General features: G+C 37.1%; 1 protein-coding gene across 2 annotated transcripts in view; it reads left to right on the top strand.

Annotated features, from left to right (window-relative positions):
- The window catches only part of LOC127413918 (myomesin-2-like), an 81,538-nt gene that overhangs the window by 44,599 nt on the left and 16,671 nt on the right, over positions 1–20,268 (top strand). For both annotated transcript variants that reach the window (XM_051651487.1, XM_051651486.1), the window contains exons 20-31: positions 138–300; positions 462–568; positions 2,869–2,913; positions 4,391–4,527; positions 4,822–4,966; positions 5,081–5,143; positions 6,154–6,221; positions 6,340–6,453; positions 8,887–8,974; positions 9,065–9,103; positions 16,449–16,554; positions 18,778–18,941. In XM_051651487.1, coding sequence (XP_051507447.1) covers positions 138–300; positions 462–568; positions 2,869–2,913; positions 4,391–4,527; positions 4,822–4,966; positions 5,081–5,143; positions 6,154–6,221; positions 6,340–6,453; positions 8,887–8,974; positions 9,065–9,103; positions 16,449–16,554; positions 18,778–18,941 — 1,239 coding nt within the window. The remainder of the gene's footprint in view (positions 1–137; positions 301–461; positions 569–2,868; positions 2,914–4,390; positions 4,528–4,821; positions 4,967–5,080; positions 5,144–6,153; positions 6,222–6,339; positions 6,454–8,886; positions 8,975–9,064; positions 9,104–16,448; positions 16,555–18,777; positions 18,942–20,268) is intronic.

The raw sequence follows: 20,268 nt of genomic DNA, 5'->3' as shown, positions 1-20,268 counted from the left end.
CCTATGGAAGAACACGGCCCAATAATCCCACTGTATTACAACCTTAAATCCTGCATATCATTACATACCTTTTTAATATTCTCGGCCCCATGCCAGCTAATGTGCAAATGCATACCGGCTTCTGTGTTATTTTGAAGGTGCCCAGGAAATCAAGTGTGGCGTCGATGAGGTATCAGGCGACATTTATCTCTCTTTCGAGAGCTGCCAAATGACTGAGAAATCACAGTTTGTGTGGAAGAAATCCTACCAAGAAATTACTGACTTCTCCAAGGGAATCGCCGTGAAGACCTCAGGCAGCCAGTAAGCAAAACATTTTAAATGCACTCTGTGTCCCGAATAGATCCGGTCCCCATAAAATATTAGCTCAAAGTGTTTTTAGGACAGTGCATGTTTAATTCCATTTGGTTTGCTTTTGTTTTCGCTTTCAATGGACTTTACTATTTGCTTATTTGTTTCTTTAGCTCAACTCTGCTTTTTAAGAACCCAGACAAAGAAGATGTGGGCACATTCTCTGTGTCTGTTACTCATACTGATGGAGTCTCCGCCAGCTACAAGGTCTCAGCAGAAGGTGAGGCCTGTTAATATGTTATGACCATCAGCTTCATTATTAACACCCTTCCTCAAAGTTATATGGAGTACAAGACGCTATCAAAACTTACCAAAGATTAAAAGCACACTTGATTCCATTGTTGTTCTGAAAAGTTAAGTGCATCATCTTTTGGAGTGCAACATAAAAATCACATACTTCGAAGATGCTTAATATAGTATTATTATTATTATTATTATTATGGTAACACTTTACAATAAGGTTCCATTTGTTAACATTAGTTAACAACACGAGTTAACATGAATTAACAATGAACAATACTTATTAAGCATTTATTATTCCTAGTTGATGTTCATTTCAAAATATACTAATACATTTTTCTAAATAAAAGTTGCATTTGTTAACATTAGTTAATGCTCTATGAACTAAGATGAACTAACAATGAACAATTCTATTTTTATTAACTAACATTAACAACGATTAATAAACGCTGTAAAAGTTATATTGTTCATTGTTAGTTCATGATACCTAATGCATTAATTAATGTTAACAAATGAATCCTTATCTTAAACGGTTACCATTTTATTATTATTATTGTTGTTATTATTAGAGAAAATAAGATTATTATAATTAAAAATGTTTGACACTTTATTTGGTAGATGTATATGATGATATTACAGCAATTTTTACTCTTATTTTACTTGCATAAGTATATCAAAAACCTTAATGCAAAGGCTATGGAAGTACACAACAATTACATATAAAAATTTTTTTATGAAGCAGTGCTAGGAACGTTTCTTTGCGACAGCAGCTACAATATACAGTACTCATAATTTAAAGTAGTTAAAGGAATATTCCGGGTTCAGTACAAGTTAAGCTCAATTATCAGCATTTGTGGCATAATATTGATTACCACAAAAATTTATTTTGACTCGTCCCTCCTTTTCTTAAAAAAAAAAACAAAAAAAAAAACAATCTGGGTTCCAGTGAGGCACTTACAATGGAAGTCAATGGGGTATTTTAAATGTTAAAATGTTAAATGTTAAAAAAAGTATAGCCACAAGACATGAACAATATGCATCTAAACATAAACATTTAGAATTTAGTGTGATAAAATATCTTACTAACCTTTTCTGTGTAAAGTTACATCCAATTTTACAACTTTGTTGCCATGACGACATAACTTAAACAAGTTTACAGCTCAAATAATACTTGAGTTTTAACAGAAGTATTAATGTAAATGCTTTTATAAATTTAAAAGCTTCACATTTATGTTTAAACCTACAAAAATTGGCCCCCATTCACTTCCATTGTAAGTGCCTCACTGTAACCTTGATTTTTGCTTTTTTTAAAGAAAAGGAGGGACGAGTCGAAATAATTTTTTGTGGTAGTCAACATTATGCCACAAATGCTGTCGATTGAGCTTAACTTGTATTGAACCCGAAATATTCCTTTAAACTACAGTCAAGCTACCCTTTTAAAATACAGTAGTAGCTAGGTACACTACAAACAAAAAATTGCTAACTGCATTGAATCTATCCATAGGGATAATATCTCTTTAAATATATAACTATGAGATGATATGATGTATTATTACAATCAGAGCAGTATTTATCTAGCATAAAAGCAATGAGAATTTGAATTAGGGTGACAACATTACTCTTCACCAGATATATTTACACTAAATAAATACAGCTATAAAACTAGAAAACACTCTAATTGACATAGTAACAAACAGCAATATTTGACGAAATATTCTGATACAGAAGATAAAGTAAAAAATAAAGTAAAGTGCAGCTAAGGGATTTCTGTACAGATACAGATAATGAATTTGTGAATCTTTTTTCTTTTAAACGAATCTGTTTAAATTTACTGTCCGGGCAAACTAAGTTCCAAACAACATACGGGGACAACCAGAAAGGGGACATTTTAGGACAGTGCGTTTGATAATGACCTCAGCTGGCGCAGTTGTAGAGCTTTGTGCGCAATACACATGACATAAAAGCAGCGATGTAAAGTTTTGTCACTTTATACAACAACTTTCTGGGAAAAGCAGCTTGTAACTAGAAAATTGACACATATCGTGAAGCATAGCTACTGTCACGTTACTTAAAAAATTAAGTTAAGTTGGTAGCGTCACTACTTTGTTAGTCCTCAACACTGATATAAAGAACCTTAGGGTGTCATGAACATTGGTGTTTTGATGATACAAATACAGTGCCTTTAGGTTGTCGGTTTTCAATGCTTTGGAAAGATTTGTGTTGAAAGTCATTTCTGTAATGTCTCTAATGATTGTTTTTGTCTGCTGTCCTGCATTTCAGAGTTGGAGAAAATGTTGGCCCTCAGCTATGACATACGCAACCCAAGTAAGTGTTCCTGTGTGAAGGAGTATACATAGATTATTCTCATCCTGTTATTTTCACCTGTAGTAATTCAATGTTTCATCCAGCAGTTATCTAAAACAGTGTCCAGTCTCAAAAAATCAGCTATGTTTGATATATATCTGTCAGCGCACATCCATTGAATTGTAAATTGTAAAAGTGTTCCAACGGACCCTGGAAAACCTGGAAATGTCAGGGAAATTTAAAATGGAGATTTCCAGGCCTAATAAAATCTTAAAAAGTCATGGAAATAGTTATAGTTAATAATCCACAAAGTATGGTCCTCCTAGATCGTTGGACTGATTCACTCAAACTTTTGCATGATTCATCTTGGGACAAGACAAAAAAGTTATCTCAAAAAAATTATGATTTGTCAAATCGTTAAGAAGATATAGGTTGATCAGTGAATTTTGGCCATGGCCAAACAATTAATTGGCTTATGTCTTCTAAACTATTTGCGAATGAAAATCCTTTAAAAAAAGGATTGGTCTTGAGGGTCTCAAGATAATGCATTCAAAATTTAGGAGTTCGAAAAAGTATTTTTTCCAGAAAACTCAAAATGTGATTTTCTCCACTTTTCCAGACTACTTGGATCCGGATAATTGCCGCTTGCAGCTATATATCACCATTATCATTAATAAATGTAGCTATTTATTGAATATGTGGGTGTCTTTTAAAGGGCTGCCAATTGATTAAAAATTTTAATCGTGTTAATTACATGACATTCTGAATAATTAATCGAATTAATCACAATTAATGGTGTATTTGCTGAGAAAGCACCACAAATATCAATAACTCAATATTTAATGATGAATTTAAATTGTAATATATATTATAAAAATAATAATTTATATAATTAAAATGCAAATACATTATTGTTGCAGACGAGTAAAGCATTGATAAGACAATACAAACAGTGCATTGTTTTTTTCTATATTACTGAACATAAGCCTATTACTGGCCAACAGTAATGTTGCGTTGCCTATACAGCTGGAGTTTCACTTACTGCCTCCTGCTGAAAACAGGTGGTACTTCAAGCTTGAATTGCTCCAATGGTAGGAATATTTCATATAACGGTCTGGGACATGATTAATTGCATACATGTTTTGAAAGCGTTATTTTTTATATAATTATTTGCACTGATTAACATGTTAAATCAACAGTTCTAGTCTTTTATCATAATGCCATTGCCGTCATTTTATGAAATTAATAAGCCATTTGAGGCTGTGGGTTACAGTGAAGGGAGTTTAAGTTTCGTGTTGTGCCTAAAAAACACCCCTAAATCATGGTAAAATCACTCTAAAGCTCAACATTTTATGGCTTATTGCATTGCAGTCTCCAGTGTGTTCCCTACACCTCAGTTTACTACTATATAGTGTTCGTGTTCATGTCTGAGTCTTAGGTCATGCATGAACTGTCAGCTCATGTCAGCTCATCATGTGTCTCCTCTCTCTCACCGCAGTTATTCCTCTGAAGACCGAACTGGCCTATAAGATTCTCGAGCGAGGCCGTATGCGCTTCTGGCTGCAAGCTGAGGGCATCTCCTCTGCCGTGACCTACAAATTCTTTGCCAGTAACAAGGAGCTTGTCAACTGTGAGGTAACTGTCAACTAAAATGGCACAGACAACCTCAGCTTTCACTATTTTATAAACACAAATCAGGGAATGCTACATTGAAGTTTAACATTAACGGTTTAATGTTCACCCCCAAAGATTCAGGGTGAACTATTCCTTTAAGTTTACCTCCAACTGTTAGCTAGCTAGAAAAACAATACAAATACACCGATTCATCTCTTTTGCGATACCACCATCTGCTGTGCCTCTGTTCCATTTGTGTGAGTCTCCTCAGAAAAGCCCAGGAGAGAAATGTTTACCTCTCTGGCTTTTCCGCAGCAAACTAAAATGAGCCACGACACAGCTACTGGCATTATAGAGATGGTGATGGACCATTTCACTGAGGACAGCGAGGGCACTTTCACCGTGCAGATTCAAGATGGCAGAGGCAAGGCCCAGTCCACTCTGGTGCTGATCGGAGACGGTGAGTGTCGGCATCGCTTCAGGGCTTTTGCAGCTCTCATCTGGGATATTGTGCTTTTCTCTTGAACTCTACTCACTGACCTCTCATGGTTCCCGCTTTATTTTCCTGTTTCAGCCTTCAAGGCAGCGCTAGCTGAGGCGGAATACCAAAGGAGGGAGTACATTCGCGTGAAAGAGGGTACGAGGGTACATGATGTTGATGTAGCTGTTGAAATAAACTTGAAGTAGACCCTGTGGTTTGGTAATGCATTCTCTGTATTACTTTTTTCTCAAAAGGTTTTGCTTCAGGGCCCAGGCTTTACATTGAGCATTAAGTGATGACCTAACATTATCAGCCAAAATGGTTTATTGTACAAATATCAAACTAATGTGTCCTTAAAAATCACATTTTAACATTGGAATACATTAACAATTTTGCATATTGTTGGGCCTATGCAGTTAATGGGAAAATTAATAACAGTAGCCCTATTCGGATGGCAATTATTTTACATGAGGGACGTGAGGTAATTCCTGCATTTACAGGGGGTAGTCAGTGATTTTATTGCTGTCTGAACCCGAAATGTCTGTTTTAATCCCACCTGCCGTGAGAAAATTCCCAGCCGAATTACCTACTGTTTTTTTACATACACCAAGGTCATGTGGTACAGGTTTAATTTCCACCGGCACTTTTTAAACACTGACAGATCATTCGAAAAGATGTCCGTCATTTTGATAGATAAAACATAAGAAAACCATTTTTACCATAGCTCCTCAAATTTCATTTTAACATCTTTACTGTCCTTGATATGTGCAGATTCAGTCTTTCCTTGCGTGTGCTTAGGAAACCATGAGTACAACAAATTAACCATTGTGTTACTATAGTAAAGCTGTAGTAACCATTTATTTATTTATTTTTGCAGAATAATTATGATCTGTATGCTTGTTTGTGCATAAGACCAGTTAAAATATGTTTAACTGGTTTCCCAGCCTGAAAGAGATGGTGAGGCTGGTCTGTTTTGATGCTTTTATAGAGGTTTGGGAGCTGGTCAGTCAGGGAGATGAAATATACAAATTTAACACGAGGTTGCCTGGCAGGAAGACCCTCTTAAATGACTAGCAAAGACTAGCAAATCCACCTTGGGCTAGATATTTTTCAGAGTCGAGTGTTCCCACATTAGTACACACTCATTTTTATACCTCATTCCACAGGCCCTCATTTCATGGAGTTTCTGTCTGTCAATGTTGCGGATAATGCCTCTGTCACTCTTGTCTGCAAGGCAAGTGAAATGTACACTGTTATAGCCAATATTAATTGATTTATATATATAGAATATCTCAGACTGACTGATTATGTACTGACGTATTTTCTTGCTTGCTCTTTCCGACCCTCTTCAGGTGGCTAATTTGAAGAAGGAGTCTGTGTTCAAGTGGTATAAGAATGATGTGGAGGTGATCCCGGAGGTGCCTGCTGACTTGAGCTCAGGAGTCTGCAAGTTCACCCTCACTCAGGTGAGCACTTGGCTTTAAGGGATGAGCTCTATTCGGACAGGACTAGTTGTCTCTGTGGACAATTGTACAGATGTACTTTTTGAGTTTACTCCCGTCCGTATTAAAAATATCTGTGTTTTTCTCACATAACCTCATTAAAAATTTTGGAGCAAATGACCTATTGTGGTGATTGTGTGCGATCTATTATTTTTTTACAATGCTTCCCCTCCTTTATTTTGACCTTCGTTAAATACTGTAACTAAAGCTAAAAGATTTATTGCACTGCCAGATGCAAATTCATCATGGGTTTAGACCTTTTTGCCAACTTTAGAGCAAAATTACACTTCGTGGTTCAAGTACTGCATGCAACACAAGCATCCCATCCTATTTAAAAGGGAAATTGAATCTCTGAAGAGACACAGATCAGAGACTGCTCAGAACAGGCACTTGAGCAGCGGTAGTTATAATCCTCGCCTTAATTTCCTTATATATACATATTTTAATATCACAAATATAAGCCTTATTTGTTTCAGTGGGTTTCGTGATTCACTAATCCCGAAAACTAGTGGTAGACTGATATATCGGTTTTACGATTAATCAGTGCTTTCTGGAACAATCGGTTATCGGTGGAAATCTATGCCACAAGTTGCCGACAACTTTTTTTTTATTCCTCCATGTTCCTCTGTGGCTGGCGCTGGAGGAATCTACATTTAAAACGGCTTGGTTCTACAGTATTACAGTGGCCTCTAGAGGTGAAATAAAAACAATCGTGGGGGTTTGCTGTATCTAAATCTTTCAGCATTGACAATGTTCATCCATATTGCAGTCCTCACTTCAATGCACATTTACTATATAGAAACTATTTGGAAACTTGCCTCGTCAGCACATAAATTGTTTCTTCAACTTCTTATCTTTTGAATAATCATAAAAAACATATTTTTTTTCAAAATAAGAATCCTGATATACTGTAAGCAAGGGTATTCCGGGCTTTTTTTATTTTTTATAGTTAAAAGTCTTGTGTTATGCACCAAATCTTCATATTTTTTTTTTTTTTTATTATTATTATGGTTTTGGTTGCACAATAAACTGCATCTGGGATTTTATTATTTTTGCACTCTTGTAATCTCAGTGCCCATCATAGTAGGAAAGGCCAAGAATTATTTTTACCATTCTATAAATCAATTTGAAAAACATTAATTGGTTATCGTCCTTTTGCACCACCTTAGTTATCGGTTTCGGCAAAATCCACTATCAGTCCACCCCTGCTGAAAACTAATCCTGTCCGAAAAAGTGCTATAATTCATCATTCATTATTTACTCAGCCTTATGTTGTTCCAAACCTGTATGACTTTCTTCTGTGGAACACAAAAGGATATTTGCATTTTTAATAATATCCTGGCCACTCTTCACCTTATAAAAGTGAATGGTCTATCAAGTTCAAAAATGGCTAAAAAGAACCATGAAAGTTTCCTAAAAGTAGTCCATATGACTAGTAGTCCATTGTGTGCTATATTCCAAGTCATCGGAAGCCATGTGATAGCTTTGTGTGAGATAGAGATGGAAATTTAAGTCATTATTTACTGAAAATCTGTCCTTCTACTTTGCCTCTCAATAAACAAATAGAAAACATGGCAATGTTGAGGTCTTTGATGTTTGGTACTTTATTATAATGGTATAGTGGTATTTCCAGTGAATAATAACTTGAATTCTGGATTGTTCCTCACAGCTGTCATTTGGCATTTTGAGCACTGATAGTTCCAATTCTTATAAATTTTAGCAGCTTGTAATCGTAAAAATGAAATCACCTTTTGTGTGAGAGAAAAGTCGTAGAGGTTTAAAATAACATTTATATTACCTATTAAATGTATATCGACACATCTAAAGCGCCTAGTATCATAGCTACGTTTATTTGAATGAAAAGACACATATTGCCTTCTGGACAGTCAAGGTTAATTAATGTTTTTACCATAAATTAATGTACATTCATGTTTTCAACATTCCATTTTCTTCCGATTAGCAAAGTAAACCAAGCCTGTGCAACCTCCATAAAAACAGAGACTTGATGTATGGCATAATTACACAGCATTTGTTAGAAGGTTCTTGGTGACAAATAATGCAATGAGAAATAACCATAAGAACATTTGACTCATGAGTAATAGCCTTAAGAATATTTGACTCCCACATGACTGAAACCAGAGGCTCTGAAGCAATTGGAGTTGACATAGTCCATTAATGTAATGTTAGCTATTCCTTGTCATTTTTGGAAAATTACAAAACTGTATGAAATAGCTATAATTTACTGCCAAGAAAATGATGTACAGACTCTACTCTGCTGGTAATACTAAAAAAATAAAAAATAAATAAAATAAAATAATAAAAACAATATCACTCAGATGGCCTGTTGTTTGTGAAATGCCATATTTTTCTCCTCCCATTTTTCCCCCTGATCTTTAGTTCTCCAAGAAGGATGTGGGAAAATATAAAGCAACCATCACGGATGACAGAGGCCAGGATGTGTCACAGATTGATATTTCTGGGAAAGGTAACATCTCTTGTGTTATTAAATATAGAAACATGTAAAAGTGTACTCAAATTGCTTGCAAAATTAGAACTGTATTTTTCTCACCCACAGCTTTCGATGGCATCATTAATGAGCTGTCTCGTATCTCTGGTATGTATAACATATAACATGTGTCTTTCATTGTGTTACCACCAATCGATTTGAAATCAATCTCCCTCCACTCCTCTCCCATCGTCCCTATCCATGTAGTCTAAAACCGTGCATCTAACTTATAATGGGCCAGAACTTCAATTATTAACCTTTTATGTTTGCCCATAGTTCATTTTTAGTGCTGTTTCAGTGCAGTCATAGTCTTGGGGATGAACTGTATGGATTAAAGGTGGATAAATATAGATGGGTGTCAAACCTAAGCAACCTGATCTCACATAAAAATCGGCAAGTGTGTGCCGATTTTTCTTTAGCCGAAATCGGTATACGTTGACCGAATTTGAAAACGCTGCCTCCAGAGGCTAAAGCGGTAAGTGTTTCAGAGCATATAAACAAGTGTGACATTCATTTATATCCAGGAGAGGTCGCCAGAGGCCTGTACCATGAAGGTCACTGAACGAACTCAGGGTTTCTGGATTGGTTTCAAGTTGACAAATTCAAACCAATCCAATCAGGCTTAATTGGTACCATGATGCAGCTCATCAACTTTCTCTGTCAACTCAGGCTTCGATTCTGACCTGAAGATTAGATTACACGCTCGCGCTCATGAATGAGTGACGTTTGCAGCGCACAACCAGTCGTGTGAGAGAACGCGGTTTAATTCTCACGAGAGACTCAGCGGGATTTACCTCTCTGCTGAAAGCTGATGATTATGAATTTAAATTCATTTAAACTGAGCAAAAGACATTGTTTATAAAAAATATAAAAGAAATAAAATTTATTTATACTGCTCAAGAGTTCAGCATGAAATCATGAAGACTTAAAACACACGATTTACACAGTACAAGGGATAACTGTAAAATTATGAAGCAATTAAAAACATTTACACAACAAGAAGAAACAGCGGCTGCTACAGAGCTCTAGAGGACTGCTGCAAACAAATTCTTAACGTGATTAAAAAATATAAAACAGCTAGTATATCAATGCGTAAGTGAATTCATATAGGCCCACAACAAGAACACACAGGCTTATTAATTTTAAATGCTTAAATTTATTTAAAATATAAAAGCTTTTATATTTATTTGAATTGAAAACTTTATATATCATTCAAATAAATATAGGCTACTATTTATTACAAAACGAATAGAGACTATAAAGATGAATACTCTCCCTAATTTATTTTCCTTTTTCAAAATCTACCAGTTAGTATATCAGAAAGTGTTTTTAGACAATGGAATAAACTACTTTGTAAATATATATGGGATAATAGGAAACCTAAACTCAGCAAAAAAAAAAAAAAAAAATGTCCCTTTTTCAGGACACTGTATTTTAAAGATAATTTTGTAAAAATCCAAATAACTTTACAGATCTTTATTGTAAAGGATTTAAACAATGTTTTCCATGCTTGTTCAATGAATCATAAACAATTAATGAACATGCACCTGTGGAACGGTTGTTAAGACACTAACAGCTTACAGACGGTAGGCAATTAAGGTCACAGTTATAAAAACTTAGGACACTAAAGAGACCTTTCTACTTACTCTGAAAAACACCAAAAGAAAGATGCCCAGGGTCCCTGCTTATCTGCGTGAACGTGCCTTAGGCATGCTGCATGGAGGCATGAGGACTGCAGATGTGGCCAGGGCAATAAATTGCAATGTCTGTACTGTGAGACGCCTAAGACAGCGCTACAGGGAGACAGGAAGGACAGCTGATCGTCCTCGCAGTGGCAGACCATGTGTAACAACAACTGCACAGGATCAGTACATCCGAATATCACACCTGCGGGACAGGTACAGGATGGCAACAACAACTGCCCAAGATACACCAGGAACACACAATCCCTCCATCAGTGCTCAGACTGTCCGCAATAGGCTGAGAGAGGCTGGACTGAGGGCTTGTAGGACTGTTGAAAGGCAGGTCCTTACCAGACATCACCGACAACAACGTCGCCTATGGGCACAAACCTAACTTCGCTGAACCAGACAGGACTGGCAAAAAGTGCTCTTCACTGACGAGTCGCGGTTTTGTCTTACATGGGGTGACGGTCGGACTTGCGTTTATCATCGAAGGAAGGAGGGTTACACTGAGCTTGTTGTCATTGCAGGCAATCTCAACTCTGTGCGTTACAGGGAAGACATCCTCCTCCCTCATGTGGTACCCTTCCTGCAGGCTCATCTTGACATGACCCTCCAGCATGACAATGTCACCAGCCATACTGCTCGTTCTGTGCATGATTTCCTGCAAGACAGGAATGTCAGTGTTCTGCCATGGCCAGCGAAGAGCCCGGATCTCAATCCCATTGATCAGGTCTGGGACCTGTTGGATCGGAGGGTGAGGGCTAGGGCCATTCCCCCCAGAAATGTCAGGGAACTTGCAAGTGCCTTGGTGGAAGAGTAGGCTAACATCTCACAGCAAGAACTGGCAAATCTGGTGCAGTCCACGAGGAGGAGATGCACTGCAGGACTTAATGCAGCTGGTGGCCACACCAGATACTGACTGTTACTTTTCATTTTGACCCCCCCTTTGTTCAGGGACACTGTTAGTCACATGTCTGTGAAACTTGTTCAGTTTATGTCTTAGTTGTTGAATATTTTTATGGTCATACAAATATTTACACATTAAGTTTGCTGAAAATAAAAACAGTTGAAAGTGAGAGGATGTTTCTTTTTTTGCTGAGTTTAGAATTAGTCTTAAAATTCTTAAGTTGTCAAAAAGGCTTGGAGGACTAGAGTTCCCAAATGTAATAAATGATTATAAAGCTGCCCAAATTCAACCTATATTGATTTGGATGAACGAAGAATTTAAAGTGAAATGGAGGAAGATGGAGATGAATCAAATGGGGTAACCTATTAGTATATCCCTGTTCCTACCAAACAAAGCAACACAATTAAATCAACAGATCATATTTGTATTAATAGTACTTTTAGAATTTGATTAGAAAAAAAGAAAAATAGTAAAATTAAGAAAGATATAGTTAATTTACAAGAAATTGCTAAAGATCCTGATTTCATGCCAAATAGATTAGATAATACATTGAAGTTTTGGGCAGATAGAGGTCTGAAAAGATATCACCAACTGTTCACTGATAAAGGAATGGATACCTTTTCAAATCTAGCAAAAAATATGAGCTTCCAAATTCACATTTATTTAATTATTTACAGGTAAGAAGATATTTATTAACAGATGTTCAAGTAAAAGAAATAAAAAAGTAAATGCATCTATTAATAAATTATATAATTGATACATACAATACACCTAATCCAATAAAAATGTTAGGAATTTTAAAGAGAGCACGTGAAAGAGATATACAGGACACTCTGAATAAAATTATATGTAGGTGGGAGGCTGAATTAAAAATATAAATTAGTCAGCAAGACTGGCAAGAAATAACATATATTCCATACTACTCAATCCAGTGTTTGAGTGATAGGAGATAGGGAATGTCAGTGAGTCGGCATACTGTTGCCGATCCTAGGGTACCAGAACTTTCGGAAACAGGAGAAACTTACCATGTGATCATGTTGACCTTAAGGGTAGGTTGGGCCCTTTTGAAAAACAAGGTGGCTCTAAGAATAAAATAGAAAGAAAAAAGAATACCATATTTATTTGGGAGAATCTCAAGAAAACATGTCCATCCAGGTGTCATTCATTGATTTTGGAGTGATATGTGACGTGGACATGCTCTTGACATGTTTCGTGAGATTCACTAATTGTCGCTATTTTATCCTTTGAGCTCAATTTTCGATGTACTCAATCATTTTGATCTTTTCAATTTCAAGCATCTTTGTTAAATAAATAAATATATCAATAAATAAAAGGACTCATTTATTCACAATTACTCTGTTGCTGTTATTACGAAAAGTGTTATTCATTTTAGTCAAATGCCCCTTTGAGCACCTTCTGCTTTAATAACAAAGGAAGTTGCGCTTAAACACACTGTGCATCACAGCAGTGCAGTTTAAACACAGCTTTTAGACTAACCAACTCATGTGAATTTTAAAGGAATAGTTCACCCAAAAATGAAAAATCTGTCATTATTTACCTTCATGTTGTTTAAAACCCATATGCTGTTATTGCTTCTTTGGAAGATGGGGATTTTTAAGAAACTTTACACCGTTATTTTCAAACATGGTTGTCTGTATGACTACTTTTAATATAAAATAAGTCTTCTGAAGCCATACAATACCTCTGTGTGACAAACAGACCAAAATTTAAGCCGTTATTCATTGATGATCTTCCCCTCCACAGTAGTTCTTAAATAAAATATGGAGCCTGTGGTGCAGTTTTGAAATCATGACATTTTTTCCTCCCTCAAATCATGTGGCTTCAAAATATTTGTTTATAGTACTGTTTATAGACTTTCAAGAATGCAAACAAAAACAAAGGAAATAGAACAGTCCAAACATATTTCCGGATCATTCCAACAGTCTTTTTTTAAAGGTAAGTCTGTCCATTTGGCGGCTGTCTTTGGAATGCTCTTGGCAGTTTGGGTAGCTATTTTTTTATGTAAACAAGCGTCGTGAAAGTGCAGCTCCTATCTATTTGAATGGGGAAAGACAGAAATCTCCAAAACGGTTGGTCAAGATTATGATAAAAGAACATACACTATATTGCCAAAAGTATTCGCTCATCTGCCTTTAGACGCATATGAATTTAAGTGACATCCCATTCTTAATCCATAGGGTTTAATATGATGTCGGCCCACCCTTTGCAGCTATAACAGCTTCAACTCTTCTGGGAAGGCTTTCCACAAGGTTTAGGAGTGTGTTTATGGGAATTTTTGACCATTCTTCCAGAAGCGCATTTGTGAGGTCAGACACTGATGTTGGACGAGAAGGCCTGGCTCGCAGTCTTCGCTCTAATTCATCCCAAAGGTGCTCTATCTGGTTGAGGTCAGGACTCTGTGCAGGCCAGTCAAGTTCTTCCACACCAAACTCGCTCATCCATGTCTTTATGGACCTTGCTTTCTGCACTGGTGAGCAGTCATGTTGGAACAGGAAGGGGCCATCCCCAAACTGTTCCCACAAAGTTGGGTGCATGGAATTGTCCAAAATCTCTTGGTATGCTGAAGCATTCAGAGTTCCTTTCACTGGAACTAAGGGGCCAAGCCCAGCTACTGAAAAACAACCCCACACCATAATCCCCCCTCCACCAAACTTCACAGTTGGCACAATGCAATCAGACAAGTACCATTCTCCTGGCAACCGCCAAACCCAGACTCGTCCATCAGATTGCCAGATGGAGAAGCGTGATTCGTCACTCCAGAGAATGTGTCTCCACTGCTCTAGAGTCCAGTGGCGGCGTGCTTTACACCACTGCATCCGACGCTTTGCATTGCACTTGGTGATGTATGGCTTGGATGCAGCTGCTCGGCCATGGAAACCCATTCCATGAAGCTCTGTACGCACTGTTTTTGAGCTAATCTGAAGGCCACATGAACTTTGGAGGTCTGTAGCGACTGACTCTGCAGAAAGTTGGCGACCTCTGCACACTATGCGCCTCAGCATCCGCTGACCCCACTCTGTCAATTTACGTGGCCTACCACTTCGTGGCTGAGTTGCTGTCATTCCCAATCGCTTCCACTTTGTTATAATACCACTGACAGTTGACTGTGGAATATTTAGTAGCGAGGAAATTTCACGACTGGACTTGTTGCACAGGTTGCATCCTATCACAGTACCACGCTGGAATTCACTGAGCTCCTGAGAGCGGCCCATTCTTTCACAAATGTTTGTAGAAGTAGTCTGCATGCCTAGGTGCTTCATTTTATACACCTGTGGCCATGGAAGTGATTGGAACACCTGAATTCAATTATTTGGATGGGTGAGCGAATACTTTTGGCAATATAGTGTATCCCAAATAAGCAGTAAAATCTGACAACACTGTGTGGCAGGGTGATCAAGAGACGGACACAGTGGGTGTGGCATCAGGCCTTGGAGAGGAATTTGTTTAAAATATCCAAAACAAAGGGGAATCTGGGGCCTTCACGATGGAAAGGGCTATGTGAAGGAAGATTAGTGAAGACAGAGGAAGGCCCAGGTGATAGTGGATGGGGTCCCGGCGGCTGCAACGCGCTCCCCTCCTTGGTTCGAGGTGTGTGGAGCAGTAGCTTCACTCGAGTGACCCAGCTTCCCTGGACCTCAGCACTTGAGGGGAATAGCATCCCAGCATCCTGGCCCGTCGGCAATGAAGCGTGCTCCAATCCCCAGCGATGCATCTAACTCGCACCGGACCCTCCCCGCTCCATTCCTGGACCTGCGAAGACACCAGTAGGTAGAGATCGTTCTCCCAACAAGAGTCGCGATCGGTGTTTAAAGGCAGCAGTTATGAGGCTCTTCACTGAGTTCAGGTGTGCCCCATCACGTGCCGCCAAATGGGGAAAAGTCACGGGAGATGTGTGTTGTTCCATCACAACTTTCGCTGGGCGTTCCAATTTCTCCCATTCATTTGAATAGATGTGGCCATCTCTGCTAAATAGTCTGTTTTGACAAGCAGGAAATGTTCATGGAACAATGAAGTCACTTGACGTCACCAACGAACAGTCCTTGAAATGGTCTATAGTGATAGTATTGTTTATGTAAGGTATAATGTACAGTCAGCTGGTTGTTATCTCAAAATAAATCCCGACAGGATGATCAGGACCCCGGCATGAAGCGGAGGACTCTTGTATCAGTCTGTACATTATCCCGGTTATTACATGGCTACTAACCAAATAAATACATACATGGACATATAACATTGATTTGCATCGAAATTATGTAAGATGAAATAAATAGCTGAGCAGCTGAAATCCACCTCCGGTTTGTGTTGGAATTCTGTCTGTGTTTATTTTGTAATAAATGACTGTCTGACTTCTCATTCTGTATCTTATTACCAGACTACTTGCCAAATAAACAAATAAATGCACATGAAACATTGATTTGAGTTGAAATTATTTTATTAGCTTACTTGTAGAGATCGCACAGTGATTCAAGAAGTAGTAAAGATATCTCGCAATACCCGGAAAAGCGGTCTGATACATGGAGGTGCGGTTGTTACTCAGAAATATCAGACCACTAGATGGCGCCATTGATCAATCAGAATAGAGTATTCCAGAGAGCTATGTAATAAATACTAATATAGTGCAACAGTCATAAAGACTGCTTTAATCATACTTTCATGATGCTTTTTTTTGGACCTTGACATTTAAAATCACAATCTACTTTTGTAGTATGGCAAAGACATACTAGGATTGGACATTCTGCCAAACTTTCTGTGTCACAGAAGAATGACTTTTATGGGTTTGATGGGTAAACGACGACAAAATTATTTTTAAGCTGTCTCCTTTTTTTTTTTTCCTAACCAGGATCCAGTGCTGCTGAGCTGTCTATTCAGTGCACTGCAGAGGGCATCATGCTTCAATGCCATATGAAATATTACACAGAGGAGATGAAAATCCAATGGAAACAGAAGTAAGCACATGATCTCATTCTCTCTTGAAATTATTTCCTCGAACATGAAAAGAGACAAATACCTGTGCAAATGAAATGCACATGCTCCTTCATATCCCCTGGCATAACAACGGCATGTGTATTGCATGCAAACATGATTTTCAGATTTTGGTCTCTAATTGTGTTGCTTTAGAGTGAGATGTACAAAATGAATGATTGTTGAACTAAAGGAAATCACAGGAAAAGAGAATATGCCTTGTTCTTCACTCTGTTGTTGACTCGAAACAAATCATTGTGATTTGCAGTTAGCTATAATGCTCTGCCCTGGAGGTGATGCAGTAGCATGTGAAATACGAACGCTGTGAGAAAAGCCTCTTCCTGCATGCATCGGTTCTCAAATCCCTGTATTAGCATTCTGAAGTGGCTACTCTGGGTCTTTCCTCCCCCCAGTGCACATTCTGAATCACACACAGAGCAGGTATTAATGGAGGGGGAATTTCACATTCAGTAAAAATACAAATAAAACACCCGCCGTGTCTAATTTTACACCAGGGACATGTTAATTAGATAACCCCACTTTAAAAAAACAGACATGTCTAACATTTTGAGAGCATTTACTCTCTTTGGGAAAATGAAAAAAACAATTGAGCTTAAAAAGTGTTTGGAATAGAGTGTAACCGTAGAGTTCTGGAAGTAAAAAACACATTTATTTTCTTCATAGAGAAATAGATTTTTAGCGATATTAGTGATGATGTATAAACCTTTCCAAACTGACCTGCCTTGAACTCTGAGATTGTTAAATTATGATATATCCTTCTGTAGAAGCAACAAGTCAGTGTGATTTCAACATTATATTTACATTTTATATATATATACACACATTTTCTTTGTCTTAACAGTAACAAGACTGAAGTTATGCTCATTGGCTCTCCTCACCAGCTTCGTAAAGCTGGCTCTTTAACTCTAACCATGGCTCTGCGTTGGAGTTTCAAACAAAACTAAAAAATCTAGGAGTTATATTTCATGCAAGTTTGTCATTTGATCCACATGTGCAGAATACTGTTAAAACATCCTTTTTTCATCTCAGAAACAAGATTGCGGCCTATGTTATCCTTCTCTGTGGCTGAAAAGCTGATCAGTACTAATGCGCTCCTTACTGGGGTACCTAAATCTACATTAAATAAATTGCAGTATGTGCAAAACTCGGCAGCTCGAATCCTGACTAGCTGCAGGACAAGTGACCACATCTTGGAGTCCTTGCACTGGCTCCCTGTCAGGTTTTGTGTTGATTTTAAAATTCTCATGCTTACATACAAGGCTTTGCATGGTTTGGCTCCTCAGTATTTGGCTGACCGTTAACCTTTAACCTGTAACTTTTCAATAATATAAAAATCCATTATAAAAATACAAATTATTACTTTTAAAACAATAATAATCTAAACCGAGCATGAAATAAACATAAACCATTTCAATATTTATTGTGCAAAAACATATTTTCGATCATTTTCAAAAATTACGACTGTCACACAACAATTTTGCCCCCCTTTTTTTCTTCTTTTTTTTTTTTTTTTCCAAAAGTTAGTCTGCTTGTTAACCAAGTTGACAAAAGTGTCACTAAGGAGCATGTTTGAGAGTAAATATGATACAAGTAATGTTTAAAGAAACAAAGTTAAAACAGAATTAAGTTAAAAATCACTTGTGAGCAGAACATTTTATTGGGAGTCATTTCTAGTCATAGTGAGAGTGTGACATTTTTTTTTGGGAGACTGTACTTTCTAGAAGTCCACAGTGTTTAAGTTGAAGAAAAACCCATATACTGTATTTGAATATTTTACAATAAATTAGTTTAGTTACAGTCAATAAATACTTATATTGCAATATTTTTATATTATACCATAGTTTGTGATTCAATTACATCATTCGCAATGTTTCTTGGGATGAGTAGTTGATTCCAAGTTTCACTTGTCGTCTGTTTTTTTTTTTTTTTTCACTACTGTTTTATTGGAATCAAATGTTGTGATTCATCTCGGAGTTGGTTGGTTTGGATCATGGCTTAAAACTCTTTACTGAACAGTTGTTTGAAATGCCTGTGGAGAAAATGAATAGGATAAATATGGAAACCAAGACAACTGAAAAAGTAAGCGATGTGCACTTGCAATGTATTATATTGGTTTGGTGATGCCTCACATGTCTCCTAATGATTAAATGCAGTACATGGAATCACTTTGCTCTTTGTTCTTAAAGGGAACTCAAAATCACTGCATCAGAGAGAATGCGAATTGGTGGGAATCCAGCGATGGCAACTTTGGAGATAGTTGAGCCTACTGATAAGGATAAAGGGATGTACACCATTGAGATTGTGGATCCTGAGAAGACACACACCCGCACCCTTGACCTCTCTGGACAAGGTAAGTTGAGTTTCCCCTAACCGGTCATTCTCTAATCTGTTAAAATCCTGAAGTGTTTAAAGGAATGGTGAATGAAAATTCTAAATGATAATTTACTCACTTTTAATGAATTTCAATTCTATGTTCATTAATGAATGATTGAGTACATCGAAAGTTGAGCTCAAAGGATAAATGAATGGTCCGTTTTTTCAATAGTTGGCAATTTAGTGCTTAAAACAAATTAAGTTATGTGCCATTATGAACAAGCTTCTCTCATAGTCTAGCACTCAACGAACGTGCTACACATTTCAAGAATTTCGTAAAAACAAATTACATAAATTTCTGGCTGTTTCTCACCAAAACCTATAATATGTCTTCAGAAGACTTGGAATATGATGCACAAATCACATGGACTACATTTATGATGACTTTAGTTCCTTTTTAATGCTTTTAAAGGGACAGTTCACCCCAAAATGAACATTATTTCATTATTTATTCACCCTCATGCCATCCCAGATGTGTAATCTTTAATTAAGGCAAGGCAAGTTTATTTATATAGCACATTTCCTACACAATGGCAACTCAAAGTGCTTTACATAAAAATTATAAAGAAAATACAAGATAAAATCAATTTAAAACCAATGAAGTACAACAAATAAGAATGCAATGTAATGAAATACTTTTTAAAATAATAAAAAAGAAAACAAAATACAGAAATAAAATGATGCAGTACAATCAGTAAGGGCAGCACAGTGCTCAGTGAAGAAATACACAGTTAAACAGATTTGTTTTCAGTCTGGATTTGAATATGGCTACTGTTGGAGCACATCTGACCTCTTCTGAAAGCTGGTTCCAGCTGTGGGTGGCATAATGGCTAAATGCAGTCTCACCTTGTTTTGAGTGAACCCTATGTATATCTAACTGACTTGATCCTAATGATCTGAGAGGTCTGTTAGGTTTATATTCAACAAGCATATCTGCAATGTATTTAGGTCCTAGGCCATTGAGTGATTTATAAATGAGTAATGATTTAAAATCAGTTCTAAATGTAACTGGAAGCCAGTGTAAAGACCTGAGGACTGGAGTAATATGCTCAGATTTTTTGATTCAGGTGAGAATCCTGGCAGCGGCATTCTGAATGAGCTGCAGGTGTATAATGTTTTTTTTTGGGAAGGCCGGTGAAGAGTCCATTGCAATAGTCCACCCTACTGGTGAGGAATGCATGAACAAGTTTCTCTAAGTCTTTACTGGATACAAAACATCTAATTCTCGCTATATTTTTGTAACAGTAAAAAAAGAGATTCTAAAAATCCTAACCCAAATTAAGATTTTTAGAAGAATATTTCAG

Source organism: Myxocyprinus asiaticus, chromosome 23 (assembly GCF_019703515.2).
Source record: "Myxocyprinus asiaticus isolate MX2 ecotype Aquarium Trade chromosome 23, UBuf_Myxa_2, whole genome shotgun sequence".
NCBI classification, from domain to species: Eukaryota; Metazoa; Chordata; class Actinopteri; order Cypriniformes; family Catostomidae; genus Myxocyprinus; species Myxocyprinus asiaticus.
Note: the sequence above shows the minus strand (reverse complement) of the source record. Positions and strands in the feature narration are given on the sequence as shown.